This window comes from Gymnogyps californianus, chromosome 10, assembly GCF_018139145.2.
Source record: "Gymnogyps californianus isolate 813 chromosome 10, ASM1813914v2, whole genome shotgun sequence".
NCBI classification, from domain to species: domain Eukaryota; kingdom Metazoa; phylum Chordata; class Aves; order Accipitriformes; family Cathartidae; genus Gymnogyps; species Gymnogyps californianus.
This window is the reverse complement of record NC_059480.1, coordinates 28,239,342-28,260,854: the sequence shown is the minus strand read 5'-3', so window position 1 is coordinate 28,260,854 and position 21,513 is coordinate 28,239,342. Positions and strand designations below refer to the sequence as shown.

General features: G+C 41.7%; 2 protein-coding genes across 2 annotated transcripts in view; one reads left to right on the top strand and one right to left on the bottom strand.

The window, feature by feature from the left end:
• Positions 1-2,382: 2,382 nt before the first annotated feature.
• SSR3 (signal sequence receptor subunit 3) lies at positions 2,383-5,797 on the bottom strand. Its single transcript, XM_050902582.1, has 5 exons — positions 5,659-5,797; positions 4,866-4,992; positions 4,356-4,454; positions 3,269-3,400; positions 2,383-2,556 (listed from the first exon to the last, which is right to left on the bottom strand). The coding sequence occupies exons 1-5, from the start codon at positions 5,795-5,797 to the stop codon at positions 2,490-2,492; spliced, it is 564 nt and encodes a 187-aa protein (XP_050758539.1). The 3' UTR covers positions 2,383-2,489.
• A 400-nt stretch (positions 5,798-6,197) lies between these two features.
• The window catches only part of TIPARP (TCDD inducible poly(ADP-ribose) polymerase), a 44,952-nt gene continuing 29,636 nt past the window's right edge, over positions 6,198-21,513 (top strand). Inside the window, exons 1-3 of the mRNA XM_050902217.1 lie at positions 6,198-6,277; positions 7,067-7,213; positions 9,294-9,372. The gene's annotated coding sequence lies outside the window, so the exon portion shown is untranslated. The remainder of the gene's footprint in view (positions 6,278-7,066; positions 7,214-9,293; positions 9,373-21,513) is intronic.

Here is a 21,513-nt window from a genome sequence, read left to right as displayed (position 1 = left end):
TTTCCCAGTAGCAGACTAGTTCCTTTTCTTACCTCTGAAGGTACAATTTCATGTTCTCTCTTCCCCTTCTCAGACACACGGGAATCCAACAATGTATTAAAAATATATTAATTCCCAACCTTTTTTTTTTTTTTTTAATTGAAAAGGAGATGGCATTATCCCTTCCTTAGGGCAAAAGCTTAGAAGTCAGCTTGCCTAGTACCGAGGGCAATGGGATGCCAAGCAGCAGCCTAGCTTTAGGCTAACCTTCAGCATTGCACTGAAGAAACTGGGTGCAGCTTGTAGTGGGGATTGCAAGGGAAAAAACCAACACACAACCAACCTCAAAAGCAAACAAAAATCCAAAACAGCAACAACCAAAAAAAACCCCCAGCGCTTCTCTGTGAAGAATTCTACAGAAAAGACGAGGCTTTCTGTAGAAAACAACCCACCCAACCCACCCACCCACCCACCCGCTTTTGTTTCAGGCTGTCAGTGCTGCAAAGCTCTCTCTCCAGAAAAATTCTGACACATGCTATGCTCCAGGGCTCAGCAACTGTCAATACCAAAAAACTAAGGTGAGAAAGATGAAAAGCTGTTAATAAAAGACTCAGCGAACTGACAGCAATAGCAGAAGAAAGCGCTGCTTCAAATCACTTTTCTCTAGATGGCAGATTTCCCGGAAAATACGCCTGCCGCCTTCTACAATGCCCGGTAGGGCACTCTTATCCCTACCAACGCTGACAAGTAAAATGAGTATGTTCGTGTCATCTGTTCATGTGCCTGAATTAAAGAACTGTGTACTTTTGGCAGGAGCTGAGCAAGTCACCAGTGACCAGCAAAACAGCAATGTTGAAGTCCTGTTGCTTACAGAGCGGTCCACTTGGCCTCATGTTTGATTCTGACCATTTATAGAAGTTTGTTAGAAATTTGTTTTACATGTGTTAAATACTTAGACTGAAATACATACAAATTACATCCTTTATAATAAAGGATAGGCCAAGGAAAGTAAAATTATGCAAGCAATATGGAAAGGCTCCTTTCAGTAGCAAATAAGCAGGCAGAAGCAATAAAGAAAAATCCACGTATTATTTTGAGGGAAAACAATCAAGTTAATTTGAAGAGTGTTAAACGACTGAACAGAAAAGTTAATGGCAGCTCTGAAGTGCACCAAAACCACTGGAATTTTCATGATGTAAGCACATGAATAGTATTACCAGTACTGGGAAGCAAAGTAAAAGGAAATTATGCAGTGGAGAGTTGAGACTGAAGATCCTCATCCAACCCCAGTCCCAAAGGATGCTGAAGAGAGCAGCAGTGTAATAGTCAGCAGGCGCTGGGTAATTAGGTAATAGTTCTGTGAGACTGTCCTGGTTGCATTTGTCAGAAACAGAGACATTACAAACTCAGCATACGCTGAGGCAAGCCAGATGATACACTCTCTCCCGCACTTCACAATCTTCATTTTACTCTACTTTACGTAAATACTTCTTGAAGCAAAGATTAGCAAAGTAATTGTTACATTAAACCTGATAATAAGCTTTCTCTTTCTTCCCTGTTTAGGATTCCAAGTCTGTGATGGCAAAATCTGTAACTTCTACAATACGATTCCATTAATAGTAGTGGAGTTTAGCATTTAACCTAACAGCTGCTTTACTGATAGCATGAAAAAAAAGAAAAGGACTGTCTGATAAACCCATTATAAAAAGCCAGCTAAAGCTTTTTTGTTAAGCTGTGCCAGGAAAACTGGCAGGTTTGTTTTTTTTTTTATTTACGACTTTAGAGATGGGGGGGGGGAGCACATTCAAACCACTTCAAAAGCATTTTTTTAGGAGGTTTAGGTTTTGTCCCAACTCCAAGTTACTTAAAAATGAGGAGTATTTCCAATGAAAACAGTACATACGCTAACTTGTAGAAGACTCCTCTCTTCTGGAAGCAGAAAGAGTTGACAAAACTACACACACTGCTTGCCCATGAAAATACCCATTTTTTTTTAAATTTAAAAATGGAAATACAAGCAATTAAATGACAAAAAAAAGCCTCCTTTTTATTAAAATTTTTCAAGTTACAATGATAAATGGTGGATTGTCACTTTTCATGATCGGCGAGTGTGGCTCTTATACCAGTCACCAAACTTAGAGGGGAATTCTTTTACAGGTTTTAAGTACAACCATTTGTGCGGCTGTGTAGCCGTCCTTGACGCTGTACTTGTCTAATAGTCTGTAGTACCATCACACCTATGCCGTGCTTCAGAAAGGTTACGTTTGGTAACTGCTCACACACCATTTCCTTTCATCGCCAAGTAAAAAAAATTGATTAATTCAGTTATTGAATAATACCATGTAAAGATACCAAAAGTAAATATAATTCAATCATTCTGGATTTAAACCCTCCCGCCCATACCCTCAAGCAGTCACACCATAAAAAAAATGTATTCCTGTTCCACCCTTAAACTTTTGTATGGCAGTTGAATCCTCTCACAGAAATAAATTGCTGTGGGGTTTTTTTGTCTACTTGGATCCTGTAGACAGCAGAGCAATCAGTCCAGACGAAGCACTTATAGAAAGAATATAGTTTCTGTAGGGAAAAGGTTAAGGACATATACTTGTAAAGATACCACTTCTTTTGTACAGAACATTTAGTAGAAGTTTTATGAAAAACAAGGAATCGAAATGGTCTTTCTCCGTGGGATTTTTAAAATTGCAACATCGTAACCTGAAATACAGCTTACAATCAAGGCTGTTGGCAGGACGCTGAAATGTACTTAACTTCAAAATCAAGACGCCCATAAAGCTTAGCCTGTTCTCTTAAAAGTGTTTATAAATACGGTTAACTACAGAAGATCTTTAATTAACATAGGTGGCCCTGATTGGCAGTACTTATTTACTTAAGTAACAAAAAGTTTTACTTGTGAAGTTACTGAAACGGAACAATCCTGTAACGTAAGAGCACCTGGCAACCAACACTGACGCAGTGTTTCTGTAAGAACATGAGCTGCCTCCTCATTCCACAATGACAACTGAAATGGCAGAGCCATAAGAATTTCTGTATATTGTCCAAGGGATGTCCTTCAAACATCTCGTGTCAGATGGTAAACATTTATGCGACTGGGAGATTTTTTTTTTTTTGTATTCTCTATTTTTACGTTAAAGTGTTTCTAAGCTGAGGCACTACAATGAACTGCACATATCAACAGAGTAATCTCACAGCCCACATCACAAATATAGCTACTAATGACAACAAATAGGAGTAGGACTCTGGTTGTTTCAAGCGTGGTAATAAAGGATACACAGTGGGGTTGAAGTTCTTCAGCACAAAAAATGAAGCAATGATGACCAAAACCAGAAAGAGAGTATTGTTGTAGAAGATGGAAAAAGTTGTTGCTTCATAATCTGCAACTTCATTTTTTTTCCACAGAATTCTAGGCACAAGCAGAGACATTATTTCAGGCGTATTTAAATCAACGCATATCCTGGCACACCCACCACTATGAGCGATTGACATCCAGAGGTGTAGTAAACCACATACTGCTGCTCTTGTTATAGCCAGCTTCTAGAAGACAGAGCGCAGCAAGAACTACCAGTCAACTCATGAGTTAAAGGCAAAACCCTGCATATACTATGCACTTGTACGCTTAAATGACTTATGCTTGTTTTCCTATCAGGCACATCAAACCTAGCCCTTTATAAATAACACTTTTTGTGAGTTTGTATCTGTGAGATGCTACCAGCGTGCCTGGAAATTAGAAGGGAAGATATGGCTTTCTGCTCCAAAGAGCTGACAGCTCATGTCCTTGCATCTTGTACGTAACGGGCATCTACTCTAACGCTAAGTGCTTCCTGATACATTCGTTGGGCATAGCCTGGAGATTAGTATAAGCTATTCAACTGGAAATCTGCATACTGAGATGTGCCTGTTATAACCATGAGGGGTAACAAGTACAACCAGTGATCAGCAGTGCAGTCCAGCAGTACATGGAAATGCTGTTCTGAAGGAACTTGCATGCCACTGCACAAAATACCTTGTGCTAGCCTGTCCTTAGGAAAAGCTTTTCTTATTTCTGAAGACAGCTGTGATGCTTACTCTTCAGAGAGTTGTTAGAAGGCCTGTACAATACGTTGTTTTGCTTTGCAGCTCAAGGACTGAGAGGTTGCCTTATAGGACGTTATTGATAAAGCTTTCAATGTTTGAGACCTTTCATTGATAACTCGCCTCAAAAAGGCTTTACAGATGAACAAAGAGCTTACAGCTTCTACTTACCAGAATACAGAAAAAAACAATGGCCAAGAAACAGTCCCTAATATCCTACCTAGAGCCTTAAAGATACCAGGCAGTATTACAACATGGGAGAGAACCAAGAGAACACAGATGATTACCTTTCATCCTTCTCCTTACGAGACATCTTCCTATTGTCTGCCTCAGACAGCTTGCGAGTAACTTCTTTGGAAACAGCATCTTCTCTTTTCTGTGCTACTCTGTAAGAAACACCATTTAAGTTGAAAAATGAAAATAAAAAACCCCGGGGTTACAGGAAGTTGTATTTACAGGGAAGAATACTACTTCACCAAGGCACTGAACAGTTTTGCCAAGCTGAAGGGACAGCAAGTAATAATCAAATTACTAAAAGTATTAGTCAAATACAGTTTGTGGCAATACCCGCTGAGAATGAAGGCAGTTCTGCTATTTCATTGTACACTTAGCTGACGAGGCTAGTCTCTTCCATAGTTGCAAGAGGGATGACAGAAACCAATTAGGAGACACTTCTGTGTAAAACAGTTTCTCGAGTAACATTTCAGAGACTCTTATTCATTAAAAAAATGTTGTAAATGCTGGTTTTGTTAAATTATTTAATAATCAATTCTACTTCAAATAGCCACCAAACTTACTTGTGTTTGAGAACAAACTTGACGTTCTTATACGCAAAAGCTACTAGATAGGTACTGATGAGGGTCATTACGCTATACAGGACTGCAGACTGAACAAGATCCATATGCCATATCCTCCAATAAAGCCCTTAAAAGAAAGAAAAAAAGACATTCTGAGTGGTTTCTCTCTCCAACAAAAAGGCCCCCCCAGGAGCCCTATGCGGCTTACTAGCTCTGTAATTCTGCACTGGCTCTGCCAGACCAAAGCCAGTTCCTGCAAAATCACTTGGGGGGTGTGTGTGTGTGTGCGCGTGTCTTCGAACTGCATTAAAAAACACTTTTGAATGGAGAAATCTGCTCTACTTGTGGCTGAAAGGGGCCTTATGAGACCACGTCAAACTCGGCTGAGAAGCAGCCCGGCGCAGCCAGCCTGCCAGCTGTAGGCAGCGCCGAGACTGACACGTCAGTGTTCCATCAGCAGCTTGTCCACCTTTACAAACCACGCAACCACCACCCTTGCCCGCTGTTCCAAGCGGGACTGGCTTCGAAGCTGGATCTAACACAGCACGGAGACAGCCAAGATAATCCCGCCTGGGGTCGGCTCAAGGCCGGCCAGGCCCGGGACAAGGCGAGCCCCAGCAGCCCGGGGACCTCCACCCGCACCCAGCGGCGGGCCAGGAGCCCGAGGCGGGCTGCGGGGAGCCCCTGCTCCCCCTCAGGGCCTGCCGCCCCCCCCCCTTTCACAGGGCCTGCCGCCCCCCGCCCCGCCGTCAGGGCCCCCCACCGCCCCCCCCGGGGCCTCCCCGCCGCTCACAGATGGGGATAGCGGAGACGATGAAGGCGTTGCCGAAGAAGAGCGCGGAGGACTTGGCGGAGAGGTTGCGGCTGAAGTCCTGCAGGAGCAGGTCCTCCTCCGACTGCTGCCGCCCGCCGGGGCCGCCCTTGGGAGCCATGGCGGGACGCGGGCCCTGGCACCGTCAGCGCACCACGACTGCTTCCGGGTGAGGCCGCCAGCGGGGCGGGGGCGGGCCCGTCCCACAGCACTTCCGGGTGGTGGCGGTGGGGTGGGCGGGAGCGTGCCGCCCCTCTGGGGCGCGAGGCCCTTTGCGGCCGTTATTGCCGTTACAACCGTTACGGCCGTTACTCCCCCGCCCGCTGCAGGCGCTGCGCCTCTGCGGCGGCTCCCGGCCCCACCGGCCCCTCGGCCCGCCCCGATGCGGCGGCGTGGAGCTCGCCCTGCTCCCCGCACCGGGGGTGCCCCGGCCGGCGGGCGCCGCGGCCCAGCGCACGGGAGACCGCCGGCCTGCGGGAGCGCGGGTCCCGGTGGCTGAGGCAAGTGTGAGTCCTTGTCGGGGACGGCGGAGGACCTGCTCCCTCCGGGGCTGCCGGTGGCGGCTGAAGCTGTAACGGTTTGACTTGGGGAAGGAGTGAAGGTACCACAGGGAATCGGCTTCTTTCCCCTTAGGTTTTCCTTGTCTGGGAAAAAAACGAACTCCAGCTCCCATGGAATTGGGACAGTCCTTGGCATGTGCTTGCGTCGTTCTTTTTCAACACATTCAAGTCTAGTTATACTTCTAAAAAGCATTTCTCTATTGTTTTAACTTCTAGAAGTGTGCCCTAGTCATCCCCCCCCCCCCCCCCCCCAGCTTGGGAAGCCATGGAAGGGGGTCCGCACAGCTTGTTTGTTAACTGTCCAGCTCTGCTTTGTGATAATAGCGTGTGGGAGCCCGCGGAAATTTTGAGGATTAACAGTAGTGTCTTGCTTGAAAGTGTGGAGGGCTTGCCGGTGTGATACAGCTTCAGGGATGTTGCCTCGATGGCCTGGGGCGGAGCGCTCCTTGTCTCCTGGGACAGCACTTTTTCCTTAAAATTTGTAACATTTTTTGAGGAAACTTTATTTAACAAAGTGTGTATTTTTTTAAGATTTAATTAAAGTCATTCTTCCCGCTTATTTCCCCCCAGTTACTAATATTCTTTGTTTGCAAGAAAAGACAGGCGGTGCACGCAATGAGGAAATGCTAGCTGGAAATGAAGTTAAATTTATATGATCAAAAATCATAATTCATTATGATAGAGATTTATAAAACATTTAAGTGCAGTAGGACTGTGCTGTTTGACCACACAATAAATTGCCGAGACCAGAGAGTGGGTTTTCATGATTCAAAGCATATTGAACGTCGCGTGCTAGCAGAATGATATCGCTAATGTCCTATTATCTACAGGCAACTATGGGAGTTAACGCTTCTGCTAGCGAGACCTTCCTTCTTGGCTTGGAAATACCTCTACAGCAGGGATTCCCAAGCTGGGTTAGCCGACACGTTGGCCGATCAGATGAAGTGCGGGAGCTCTCAGTGCCAGCAGAAACACCCGTGAGTACCGACGGCAGCCGTGCCGGGGTGCAGAAGGCGGGTCTGCGGCTCCCCACCCGCCGCAGCTGGGGAACCCAGCCTTCCCCCCTCAGCCCCGCTCTGCTCCTCATCACGCGGGCGGTGGTACCCGCCCGTGGGCAGGAGTAAATGCCACAGGTCACGTACCAGTGATGGGTATTTCATTGCTGGGAAACGTGTGGAACTGTGGGATTCGTGATCAGCAGGTGGTGCCTGTCTCCCTGTAGCTGCAGTTAACCGGCGTATATGGCTTTCCTCTGCCTAGATGTTAACTTAGGCATTGTCCTTCATAGATGTTTTTAATGCTGTTGAGTGGTTGGTGATAGCTCCCGTGCCTAATTGGATTATAATATTATTGAGCTGTATATTCTGCATTTGTAAATATTTCTGCGGCTGTCTTAAAACGGAAAAAAAAGAAGAAAAAATAAATCAAAATTTGTTTAAAAATAATAAGGAACTTTTTTAATGAAATAATTTTCTCTGCGGAAATTATTGAGATCATCAGAGATGTTTTAGTGGATTGATATTTCAAGATCTTTAAGCACCTAAAGATGCATGCATATATTTCACTGGACTTGCAAAATTGCCTGAATTTCACAGATTCATTTATTTTTGATGAGTATCTGTTACATGAAACACGTGGATACCTCTTCCTTCTAATGTCTCTGTTCCTTATGCCCTGCATCTCTGCGTTATATTAACCTGTTCTGAAATGGCTTCAGCCGTTTCTGGCTTCTGCTGGCGGGAAATGCTGTTTGCCCATTAGATGGCATTCTGGAATCTGTGCTGCGGATGGTACTCCAACACGAGTGGAGATCAGTCTTGGTTTCTTTGTAAAACACATTAAAACTAAATGCATAGTAGGTAACATCACTATTTGATCAATGTTACCAATCATAAGAATTTTCTTTTGATCAGTGTTACCAATCATAAGAATTTTCTTATTAAAGAACATTGTTAGAGTTGTATACAGTAGTTGGAAATCATGGTAAAGATTAAGATTGTTTTAAGATTCAGATGTAATCATTGACTCTGTTCTTGCACAGATTTCTTCCTTCCGCTCATCTGGGTAAATTTGTTTTGTGTTGTGGTGGAATGTAATTAAGTCTAACTTTTTGTTCTTGGTTTGGGTTTACATGGGAAGGATGCTGTCGTTTTGGAACAAAATCTGCCTGGTGACCATCTGTCTCTCCGTTAAGATGAAGCATGACATCGTTTTAGGCAGTGAAATGATGAAAGATTTTCTTGAAAAAACAAATGAGCACTTTGCTTTTTTAAAAATTCTGGCACTGGCAAACTGTAGCTTTAAGCAGAACACTGCATACAATGAAACTGTCACTGAAGCTTCATATTCACTTTAAGTATGTCATAGTTGCTTCCCCAAAAGTAAACTGGGCCACTGATTTCTGTCAAAACAATTCAAGTTTTTGTTTAAGTGCCTAAATCTGCATTGTGCTGACTGCGTCTTGTCTGAATCTTCATTTGGAAGCTGTTGGGAACATAAGGCATCAAAATCAGAGGAACAATGGCTCCATGACCCAAAAGCAAAAGTTCTCCTGATAATAGAAATATTGATGCTGTTATCTTTGTAACTTAAGAAATATGTTTCTTACCAAATTTCTTTCTAAAACACAGAAGCAGTGATAAATATTCTGGAAATACAGAGATTATCTTCACTGTTCTCGCTTTTTCTCTAAATCTCTAAGCTGGACCAAGCTGAAAATTTTAAATGAGGGCAGTGGTATTTCCCAGCAGGATTTGTTTTGTCTATTTTGTTGTTGCCACTTGTCTGTGTGAAGTATAGACTCCAAAACACGTTTGTGTCGGATTGGAAGGTAGAATCTCCAAGGCAGGTGATTACCAGTAAATAAGTCTGCTCTTTAGCAAAGTTTTATTTGTCATCTTCTGTGCTAATATGAATCTTAATGACCCAAGGTCTAAGAATGGTTTTCGTTAATATGACTATCTTACAAAAAACCCAAACCAAAACAAACCCTAATGAGTCCATAACTTATTACTAGGGTTTTTTCAGTTGGTTAATTTGTGCTGTCTCTTCCTTTAGGTGTTGAAATCCTAAAAGAATCCCTAATGTGCAGAAGGGGAAGTTCCTGTAAGACAGCCAAGACAGGAAGCAACCTCAGGTGGGTCAATGTCCTGGTCTCAGCTGGGACAGAGTTAACTCTCTTCTTAGTAGCTGGTACAGTGCTGGGTTCTGGATTTAGTGTGAGAATGATGTTGATAACACGCTGATGTTTTAGTTCTTGCTAAGTAGCGCTTATCTTAAGCCAAGAACTTTTCAGTTTCCCATGCTCTGCCAGCAAGCAGGTGTGCAAGAAGCTGGGAGGGAGCACGGCCAGGACAGCTGACCCGAACTAGCCAAAGGGCTATTCCATACCATGGAACGTCATGCCCAGTATGTAAACTGGGGGGAGTTGGCAGAGAGGCACGGGTTGCTGCTCGGGCATCGGTCAGCGGGAGGTGAGAAATTGCATTGTGCATCACTTGTCTTTTCTTGGGTGTTATTTCTTTTTTTTTTTTGTTGTATTCCTTTTCATTACAATTATTATTATTATTAGTTAGTAGTGTATTTTATTTTTACTTTAGTTATTAAACTGTTCTTATCTCAACCCACGAGTTTTACTTTTTTTTTCTTTCCTCCTCCCCATCCCACTGGGAGGGGGAAGCGGCTGTGTGGTGCTTAGTTGCTGGCTGGGGTTAAACCGTGACAGTCAAGAACAGAGCCAGAAAGCTGTTGTGGCTCTTTCCATCACCATAACAACGCCAGGAGTAGGTGCCCTAGGACTGAAGAGCTATGAGTCTTTGTAGCTCCAGCAGCAAAGAGCAATACAGTGATACGGAGCTGTTCTGACTGGATAATGGTTCCTTTTCTCCTGTGTGTCTCCAGCAGGTCAGTGCAGGAATACCTAGGATGTAACTGATGTCTGGACTGCACGTGGGGTGGGAGGAGTTGGGCGTTCCTCAGGTGGATGCCAGAGGTTATGTAGCTGTACTTATGTAGCCAACAGTCTTGAACATCTTGATTATTATTGGTCATTGGTTAGTAACTTTCTGAACATCTGTTTATTTCTCTCTCTCCCTCTTTTTATTTCTGCATTCCATCGAATGAATATATTGGAGAATCTTGTGTAGCAGTTCTTTCAAACTACATTTGCTGTGCTTCTTCATGTTGCGTAAAGTGACCTTTCTGTCAGATTCTGATTACACTTGCCCAGCTATGCCTACCTAAACTCTGGGGAACACACAGAGGTTGTTTCTCCGAGTAAGACTTCTCAACTCGTATCGCTTTGAGCTACGGTTCTTTCTTGGCATAGCTCTGCTGAAACGATTACAAGCTCTTACAGCTTGATGGTTTATACAGTCCTTCTACTTTAGTTCAAAGGGTCTTGATAACGGTTTTTTAGCTTGCAAAACCTGTGGAAAAAACTCCCCTGAGATTAATACATTATGTATGAACAGACCAAATAGGACCATGTTTGCTATCATCTAGTGTTAATATTAGGACATCCCAGTATTTCTTATGGCTAAGTGAATTTCTCTGTTGTTAGTTACCGTGGTAGCTGACATCTTGTTTAACAGAAGAATTCTTTAAAACCTTCAGACAGAAATGTGTCTTTTTCAGGATAGTGATCACGATCACATTCCAACAGTAACAGTTGTATCAAAAAGAAATACTGACTGGCAAGAATCCTCTCTGAGTCCCACAGAAAATAATATTTGTGATTAAAATACATGTCACCCCAGTGGTGGTTATAGCTGACCTCTGTGTTGTTGTACAATTCATGTTCATGAAAGTAACGTAGAACATTGTGTGCTGTGTGGAATTACAGTGCACACCCTTAGTATCTCTATAACAAAACAAATGTTCTCAACATGGACTTTGATACACCCTCTCTGTTCTTTGCTTTTATAACATTAGTTTGTCATGGTAAATCTTCAGAGATACATTTAAAAGATACCTGATATTTTAAAATTGTTTATTTCAGCCGGTTATGGAATGTAAGACAGCAATGAGTCCAGCTGTCTTTCAGAAAAGGAGTGTCTCATGTCTTTGATGTTGTCTCCAGATGCTTGCATGTGTTTTTTTCAATAGTACTAGTGGTGTATACTCTGTTATACTTGGGAGTGTTTATGTTTTCCTCTTTTTAAGTTAGTCTAAAAAGGATATTGTGCCTTCGGCCTTGTGTCAGTGTTTACTCTGGATTTGATGTTTTACTGTGGAGCTGAAGCATCTGTGCAGTCTCTTGCATCTTTTTCAGTTCATTATCTATATGCTAGTACTATATGGATTTTAGTTTAAATCATACTACAGACAGAGGAATTATCCTACTCATATGAAAATACCTTTTTATTTTCCATATACAACTACATTGTGAACCTACATCCAAAGCTAAAGCATAAGCTTGGCTGACCTTGCAGCCATTGATTTTGCTGTCTACTTACCAGCCATTCTGTTTTTGTTTGCTTCTCTAAAAGCGGGTTTGTTAAGCGCAGAAACATTATCTATTCTTTGCTTTCAGTAACCATTTCACTACCGAGTCCTCTGGGGGTGACCACTTTCTTTTGCACTTAATTGTTCTAGCTGAAGCATTTCACTTCACATCTGGAAGACCTCTGTCTTCTCTGGTTTTTTAACTGAAGTAATTCACTGAAATTGAGGACGTTTCCTAGCAGTGTAGATACAGCCTAAAAAGTTTGTGACTAAGATTTAATCTTGCAGCTCTCTATTGCAGTTCTCAGGGGAAATTGTGTGTTTTCCTCATTCTGGCTAGAAGAAATCTGGGCAGATTTCTTTCCATGTTTCCTCTTACATCCCCCCCCTCCTCCCCAACACTTGTTAGTTGGGAAATAAATTCCATAGTTTTGAAAACTGCTAGGTTTTCACATTCACATCTAAATCTAAATTCAAACTAACTTTCTCATTGGCATTCTTTGCAGAGTCAGTGGACTAAACTACGTCCAAGAATTAAATTAGACCAGAGCAAAAGCTTCACTATAGTTAAGATTGAAAACCCCCTCTTTGTGCAAAATTGAACTCTTCTAATATTCTGAAATCCCCGTGTTTACTTGGATGTGTTGAAATTTATCATGCAGTAAGGGATTAGTGTTCTGAGTTTTGGATCAGCTGATTGGGGATTGTTGAAATACAAAAGAAAACCCTTCTTTGAATAAACATGGATGACACTCATAAACTGAGCAGCTTCTGCTATCTTTGTGTGAACTAAGTGGATGAGAAGCTTTCCAACTCTTCTGTGTGCTGTGCTTTTTTTGAAGCATTCTGTAATGTCTGAGGTTTAAAATTGGAGACATAATCTGGCTGTACTATTTTCAGCCAAATCAGTTCCTCGATGTGGTTTAGAATGTAGCCCCAAAAAGAGCACAGCTGTCACGGCTGGAGGGGCAGTCTGGGGGCTGGTAAGGAAGGGCACTGTCTTGAACCAGTGTTGTTTCCAGACACAGTTTTCAGAGGATAGCTTTCTTATCCGAGTATGAATTTGGGAAGAATCTGTGACTCAGGGGAGGAGAATATCTGAGTTATCCTTCTTCCTGTTAGGAAAAGGGAAGATGGTTGCAATAATCATTGAGGTGAACAAAGTAGAGTACATTATGCAGTGCTGTGGCTTCATGAGCTGTTCTCTTTTACGTTCTGAGAACACTGCATTGAAATAATGGATTGCTATGCTCACCTTTAATTTCTAAAAGAGGAAATTCGCTGGATTTCTGTGACACTTGCTGTATCTGAAGGGAGCTCAGTGTAGCATATGTGACCCATTTTTGGTGTCTTGAAATGGTCTCATCTGCTTCAGTTTCCTCCTTTAGCATTTTTAAACTTTTGGTTGATAGGTTCTTCTGTGTGTAAACCAAATGAATGAAATAACGTCTGTAAACAGATTCTCAGGGGGCTGGCTTGCTCAGCATTATCCCAGATAGAGCATGGAACTGACCACACTTTTGAAAAGCAGTATCAAATGCAATATTTGGAAAATAACTAAACTCTACAGGTAAGAATGAACCTAATATTCAAGATTTGGGGCATCTGTTTCTCAAACATCAAGGTCTGGTTCCCCTGTTGCTTTGAGATCTGCAGACATATCCTGCAGGTAATCCAAATAAAAGCTTCTGAAAGCAGGAAATACAAAATTACGGTGGTTTATTTCATCCTTTTGCATATCTTTCACTTTTTATTCTGGTCAACCACAAAATCCCCTGTTTTGGGTGCTGTGGAGGTTTGTGCAGACTGACGCTGCACATGTATGCTTTCCAGCCAGATGTGATCCGAGGACGGCAGTCAGGCCATTTGTTGTATGGAGGCCACTGAGGAACTGTAACTTTCACCTGCTCAGGAGGACTCTGGGTGGGTGTGCCGCCTATCATGGAGGTACTGTAAGCTTTCTTACAGGTCATACTAGCCTTTATGGTGTGGTGGAGAAATACAGGATGAAAGTAAGCCTGGAAGCTGTGTCATTAATGCTTCAGCACAAGGGCTGCACTAGGGGAGGCTGAGGAAGTTGAATGAATGAGCCTTTAATGTAAGCAGACCTACCACATCGTGTTTTGTGTGTAGAAGACAATTAGTAGGCAGCAGGATGGCAAAATGAGCTAAGGGTGTGACTGAGGCAGTGAAGCACTGGTGTAGGCGCCAGGTTTGTTGCTGCCTGTTGGGTCCATGTTACGACCCAGACTGGACAGACCAGAGGGTTGTAGAGGTTGTGGGGTCCCCCCGGGCTAAATTAAGGTGAAACGACACCAAACAATCTCTTTGAATGTTTTATTTGAACAATCCAAACTGTGGAAGGTGTAACGGTGGGCAGCGTGGGTTGCAGCAAAACGTTCACAAGAAGAGAGAAAAGAGAGGAAAAAAAAGAAAGAGGGGGAAAAGAAAAGAGATAGTCACCACCCTTGGATCCTGCGGCGTCGGTGAGGAGCGTGGTAATCCTCCGGTGATGGGTGCACCCAACGTGGCTCTTTGCAGTTGTGTCTTTTATAGTCTAAATCTCCGTCCACAGTCACGCCTCTTGAAGACTTATATGGGTTCATTCTAGACAGTTCTCAACATATATAGTAGTGTTCCAGAGGGTTCTTTATCTACTGAGCATGTGCGGCTTATTGGGGTGGTGGTCTTAGGGACTTTCCAAGGAGCTACAAGCGCCCTCCTCAAATAAGCTTTGTGTGGCCTCTGGCCATCTATGGTGGGTTACCAGCCTGGTTCTGCGGGAACACAGGACTGCATACCCTCCGGCACACCCCCTGTGCCCATGCCAGCCAACTTCTTGCTGATGGCCCTCTTTGTTATGCAGACTGTACCTTGGTTGCTACAAGGTTTGAGACATTGACAGACGTTAACTCTTTCAGTCCCTCACAGTCCATCCATTTGGTTGCTGCCTGTGATTATATATTTAGGCACAAAGGATGCCAGGCAATCAGAAACAATCATTTAAATGTAGGATAGTCAGCTTGGTCTCTTTAACAGCATGTAGATTATAAGCGGTTCACATGTAGTCCCCACACTAGGGATATATCAGGTGATCTGCAGTGGGATTATGCCAGTCCGGTTCAGCAGTCTGAATCCCTGTTAGTGGGAGGAAGTCAGCCAGATGGGATTTCTGAGTCTGAAATGCGTCATCCTGGCACCTACCCACCCGCTACTGCTCCATCCTTTAGCAGTGTAGGAGGGTCTCATGGTGGTTGGTGTCACTTTCCACCTGTGAGTTATCTCTGGAGTTTCCCATTTCTGCAGCCTTGAGTTTGGCAAAAGCCTTCTGGATCTTAGCCATAGGGAAATTTTAGCCTATCGTGTAGTCAGAAGAGTTGGCCATCCATGTGCTGATGGCTTCTAAAATGCTAGTATCTAAAGTAAGAAGGATGAACTAGAACCTGACGTATCATGGGAAGAATGTTGGATGAGTGAATACAAGGGGCTATTTCTGACTACTACATCTTTTGAATGGTTATTTGTAATCATATCTAACACAGACTAGGCTTGCACATTGCAAACATTTGAACTCATCATGGTAATACCCATTTCACTGTAATGGTCTGTACAGAATGAAGTACATAGGAATTGCATCCAGCCAGCTGTAGAACTTTAGGTAATGGTTGAGCTCAGGTTTAGCTAATAAAAAGTCTGGAGATAAGAGGAAATCTGATTAATAATAATACTGAGGATTCTGTAAGAGTCAGGCTGGGTTTAGCAGTGCTAGCACTGAGAAGGGCATCACTTCCTAGCTGGGCAGAGCTGACCCAGCCTGGCCCTCACAGGATATCTGTCGCAGGGGAGCAAGGTTATGTGCAGGTGTGCTCTGCAGCAGCAGCATTGGATCCAGGGAGTCTGCTGTGGAGTGAGACCTAATGAGTAGGACAGGAGCCAGGCTGACTATGGACAGCCACTCAGGTGTCTGCAGTGGTCTAGTTCTTCTCCAGGCTGGATCTATTGAGCTTAATGTAAAGCCCATGTTATGGGAAAGCAGTTCAAAACTTCTGTGGCACAGCTGTACGGAACTGCTCTTAGCAGCAGTATAGCTACAAGCCTGTGGTGATCTTGAACATGGTGCAGATTTGAGCTAGCTCTGGATAGAACTGATTCAGGTTCATTTATTTCATGCCATATTGGTGTAGATTGGAGATTAATCCATCCACAGAAACCAGAATTAGCTTTGTGTTTTCTAGCTAGCCCATCATGGCTAGACTCAACCTGGATCTATATGTCAGAGGAAATTCTTCCAAGTTATGTTTTTTTCCTAATTTAAAAAACCTTAGGAAATGTAAAAGAAAAAAATCTTCATGAACAGAATTAATATAGCAAGGCATTATCCTATACCCTTCTGGAATGCTGAATTCAGCAACACACAGATTGCAGAATTCTAGAAATAAAGCATTTATAGCGTACTCCCACACAATAATTCTTCTGTAAAGAAATAATCTTTCAAATGCATATTCTCATTCTAAAACGTAGAGCAGAGCATCTCTTGGGCTCATAGTCACTTAAGGCTATTTCAGACAAAGAACATCTGCTGAATATAGCAATCATTTTGCTGTTTTCTGCATGATATTATCTAACGCTGTGGTTTTATTTATGTGTTCTGCAGACTGTATCCACCCAGCTGCTCACAATATCCACAGCAGGGAGGCTTTGGGAGTCAACACTGAGACAAACTGTATGCCATGCAGTACTGAAGGAAGACATGCAGGATTTCTAAAGCGATGTGTGCATCTCTTCTAGCTGGTTGCTTACGTATGCATTAGACAAAATGAAGGACTCATTCCATTTTCTTCCAGATGGTTTCGTATCATTAATCAGGGTTAGAACTTTACTGTGTTGCTACCGCTGATCTGGAACTATGCCTAGCCCATTGGATGCACGTGATATGTTTGTGAATAATTTCCATTATTACTGCCATTTTCAGGAGGCACAATTAAGTTTGAGGATTTGAACATTAACAATACTTCCTGAGCTTCAAATTTTTGTTCATCTACTGCATCTTAGAAGAAAAATGTTTTGTTGAATTTAGTGTTAATTTCTTCCATTCATTTCTTTTATTTTTAATTTAAGATGCGAATGCTGCTATTTTCCTCCTTGCTGTTTGAATCATGCAGAGCTGGGAGAAAGGGCAGTCAAATTCATAATACCCCTCCCTTTTATATTGTAAGGATTGACCTTTTCAAGGGATGTCTAGAGAGATCTTTATTCACACCTTCAACTTTTCAAGGGTGTTGCAGGTCTTTGTAGAATCAGTGTTTTACCGGGTAACTAAAGCTCTAATGAAGTTTTGCTATAGTGAGCAGATGTAAAATATTATGGTACTGTTACCTTCCAGGTGTCCCTTTATAATTTGTTGGAATTTTTGGTTGAAGAATGGACATTATTTGCATGTAGATAGTAAACTACCTGTCTGTTAGATAGAACTAGCTGTTAATTTTAGAACTGTTTAAATCTTAGTTGGCCAACACTGCCTTATGAAGGAACATTCCCATTCTGTTTAGTTTACATAGGAGTCAGCCTAAAGGAGAAAAAACAAAGCGCTGCCACCCAGACATTACTGCTTACCTTGTGGCAGAATCCATGTGTTCCAGAATCATCAGCGTTTTAGAACTAACCTTCAAAAAATCTCAAAAATTATGTGGTATTGTATGAATCAGTTTGTATTGCTCATGTTAGTTAAGGATGCATGGTAAGTGTTGCCTTGGCCTTAAATCTACATGGCTTACACTGGTTTAAGAGACTTCCACAAGAGGGTGCACCAGTTCCACAAAATCCCACATAAACCAAATGAGCGTGTCCCCATGGGGGGGCGTATCTTCTGTCATTTTATGTATTAACTCAGGTATCTAAAGCAACTTCGAAACTGGATGGGTGCTTTACTCAGTTTAACGTCCCAGAGTGTCTCTCCAGTCTGTAACAGATACATGACTGGATGCATGGCGCTTTGCGGGTGAGCAAGTCAGGAAGTTGAATTTTGAACAAGAGACACTGCTTCCAGAATTCCCGTTCGCACTGATGAAAGGCTGTCTTCAGACTCCAGTCACAAAATGATATTTAGACGTTTGGGTTTTCTTAGGGTACTGAAATGTGTTACCTGTTCCTGATTTATGCCTGATGCCCTGCAAATGCTCACTACATGCATTTTAAGAATAAAGTTTTAGGATTTTTTTTTTGTAGTTTTGAAGCATCATTAATTTTCCTCTCAAACTGGTACAACACTGGATAGTACAGCTGCAGAAGAAGACTCCACCTAGAAAGATGACTTCTTGAGAGACTGCTGACTTGAGTATGACTGATACAATTTTTTTCTGTTTCTATTTTGTGATAAAATTATTTCTTGTTTCATAAGATAGACGGGGACTCTTAGTAACGCTTCAGCTTGAGTTCTGTAATGTTACTGTACTGATATGCTAAAAGCATTAAAGTGTTCCGCTGCATGTGTAGGCCAAAGTTCTAGGTCCATTCCTCTAAGACTGCAGTCCTAGGAGAGTAAGGTATCTCTGCAGAAATGATTAACTCTAACAGATTTTCCAGGAAAAGGGCCTCGCTTTTGAACCATGCATTCCCTGACCAAATACATGAATCATAAATCACAGAGATAAGATTATCTGATAGTCAGCAAAATAACTAGAAGTGTGGTGATATTCATATGTGTAATACAATTTTTTTTTCTGAGAAACGCTGTTTTCGCCAAATTTTCTGGTTTTATTAAATAAGAGAAACAGAATGGTGTGCTTTTAAAACTTTTAATTACTAGTACAAGATATTAAAAGAAGGTGAATTTGAGACGATGGAAATTAGTATTTTTTGTTACTGCTAGCTGCAAATGTAAAAGTTGGGTCTGGATTCAAAAGGTTTCATTTACTAATATTGATGAATTGGAACTACTCTAGTTTTGATACTTTTCTTTTGAGCAGTGTAAAAGAGAAGACTATGAGGTTTTACTAAGAAATCACCACCACACAGTGAATATGTCATTTAACTAGCAAGAAGATTTTTATTTTAAAGAGTATAAACTACCCACCTTCTTCCATTTACACCAGTTCTAGATTATCGTGTGTAAGCAGATGAGGGTTTGTTTTTTTACTTGCTTGTGGATAGGACCAGAAGAATAATCTGTGTTTATATTTTTTTAAAAAACACTGTGGTTTTAGGTCATTGCTGCCCTCCAAAGAGCCAAATGCATCTACCAGTCAGATATGCAATGCTGCTCAGTTATCTAAGATTCCTGGCTATATCCGATAGCAATAGGGTACAAGGAGGAATAGTAATTACTGTAGTTATTTACTTACTGATCATATTTTTCTGAATATAATGGCATTTCCAGAAGCAATTCTTCATTCTGACAGTGTCTTGAAGTCATCCATTCTTAAAGCCATAGATATACAACACAGATGCTCCCCTCTGTGCCTCCCAGCGAAGTAGGGTCCCAGCTGCTTTTCTAGGCTATGGCATGAAGCATTTACCGCTCCCGCAGATCCTCCTTCCGACCTGAAGTTACATGTGCCAGCCTGGCCAAAGTTCAGTCAATGTTGAGCGTTTCCAGTGGAGGGAGACTTTAATTAATAGAAAATTTCATCTCAGCCTGTTTGGACCTTGAAATTTCTGCCGTCCTCATCTTACGGACAGCCCAGAGCGAGATGTAACCCACTAGGTGTCACTCCAGCAAAGGCTACCCGAATACAGGTGTTGACTAAACCTTCGCTGCCCTCCTCTCTCTTCCTCTTCATTAGTGAAAACTGGCTTGCATTATTTCACCTTCATCTAAACACAGCAAGCACTTTTTTCACTTCTTAAAAAAAAAAAAAACCAAAAACAATTAAAAAGTCGTAGTATTAAGAGGGAGGATAGAAGTATGCACAGAAAATAAAAATTATAAATATTTTATTTATGCAACTTGTAAGGGAGAAAAAAAGAAATCTATATATAATAGGTTGACATACCATATGATGAAAAATGGACTATTGCAAAAGTCTAATAGGTATGGAAGCGTTAGCATATGTTGATAACAGGGTGAACTGATCAGAGATTCTCTTTTCCCTAAAAAATGTCTGCATCATTGACATTTCTTTTCCCTTGGGACTTACCTGACCTGACTTGCTGGCACATGTCTGTGTCAGAACAAGGGTAGGGCTTGAAACGTTATTTGAAAGTGGTTAGCATTTGTCATCAAGCACTGGTATGGAAAAGAACCATCTCTTTGGTTAATTTTAAAGCATTACAGTAAAAATTAGCTACATAGATGTTTCATATTGATTTCTGTAATAAATGTACATCTTTTGTCCAGTACTGTAAAACATTAATAGATCGGTTTTCCACTGCTAAATCCAAGTCAGAAGTTTAGCATTTTTACTAAAATAAAGGTGGTGTAACTTTGTAGTCTGTTTCCTACTGCAAATAATAATGATTCAGTAGCTTGAGAATAACAACTTTCATTCCTTTTTTCTTATTTTCAGCATTCATATCTGCTGCTACATAGCAGAGAGAGGCATACACATTTGTATGTTCTCTCTGACTTTGAAGTGCTAAATGGTTGATCCAATGTGTCACGTGCCGTTGTGTGAGTCAAGGGACCTGTGTCCTCTTCCAGTTGCCACTCACTTGTTGCTTAACCTTGGATATGTCTCATTTTGTATTTTTGCTTAATTGTTACAGCAGATGATTAAGAAAATATTAATATATATTACATAATAATGATAATATTAAGGAAAAAAAGCCTGGAACTGTAGATTTCAGTATTTTATGTAGTAATAATATGTACTGATTTCTTTACTTGTATGTAGTGGAAAATCCAGTGCTAAAAAGCAATTTTAAAAAAAATGTAAAATGTTATGTAGTGATTGATTAAATTGGTGAAATGATAGAGAGGTTCTTGGAGGAAACTCTCGTACTACTGAAGTCAACTTCCTTCTCTTCTTGATTTGCTGTGTAAAGTGAGGTAGATTATTTTAGACGTAGAGAGTATAAGCACATTGGGAACAGTAGCACTGAGATTCCTCACGAGGAATTTTTTTGATGCCTTGAAATCAGTGAAGACCACCTAAGAACAGTGTTACGTGTAATCTCAAAACAAGTTAACTTCCAACCAATATAACTTCCTGTAGGCGTGAGTTTCAGTCATGCAGCTTCTGTGTTGAGTAGCAAGATCTTGGAATTATAGCAGTGGTTTTGTGATTATCATACTATCAATTAAATGAATTATCGTACTATCAATGAAAAGTAGTCTTGCAGTACTGATGGTTTTGCATGATGACCTTGAATCACTTTTTTGTGGAAAGGCTGCCTTATCTTCTGGAAAGGCCGCCTTAGATACTGTGGAAGGGTGTGTGCCACGTAACACCACATAACGTCCTGCCTTTTCTTTTCAGTAGTTTCAATGTTCACCTGCTCCATTATTGAGAAGACGAGAATGTAAACACGTTAAAAGTTTTGGACAGCTGACTGAAGTAGATAGTGCAGTTTAGAAAGATATCCTGAAGGCAGGGAAGTATTTTTAACTTTGTTAACTTATTTTCCTGGTTACAAAGAATCAGGAGAAAAAGGTTTTAAAACATGTTGGTCTATATACTGCATTGGTTTTGCTCCCAAAAATGTCAATCCGCAACATCCCCAAAACTGTATCTGCAGGGATTCTTAATCTTTAATGAGAGGGCTTCCACACACACACTGCTAGCCACTGCCAACAGTTTTTCCCTCTGATTTGATGGCAGAAGATCTTTAACATGGCTCAGTTTTACCTTTACGTGACAAGAACCATAGCTGTTTCCCCATGTGTTACTGCACT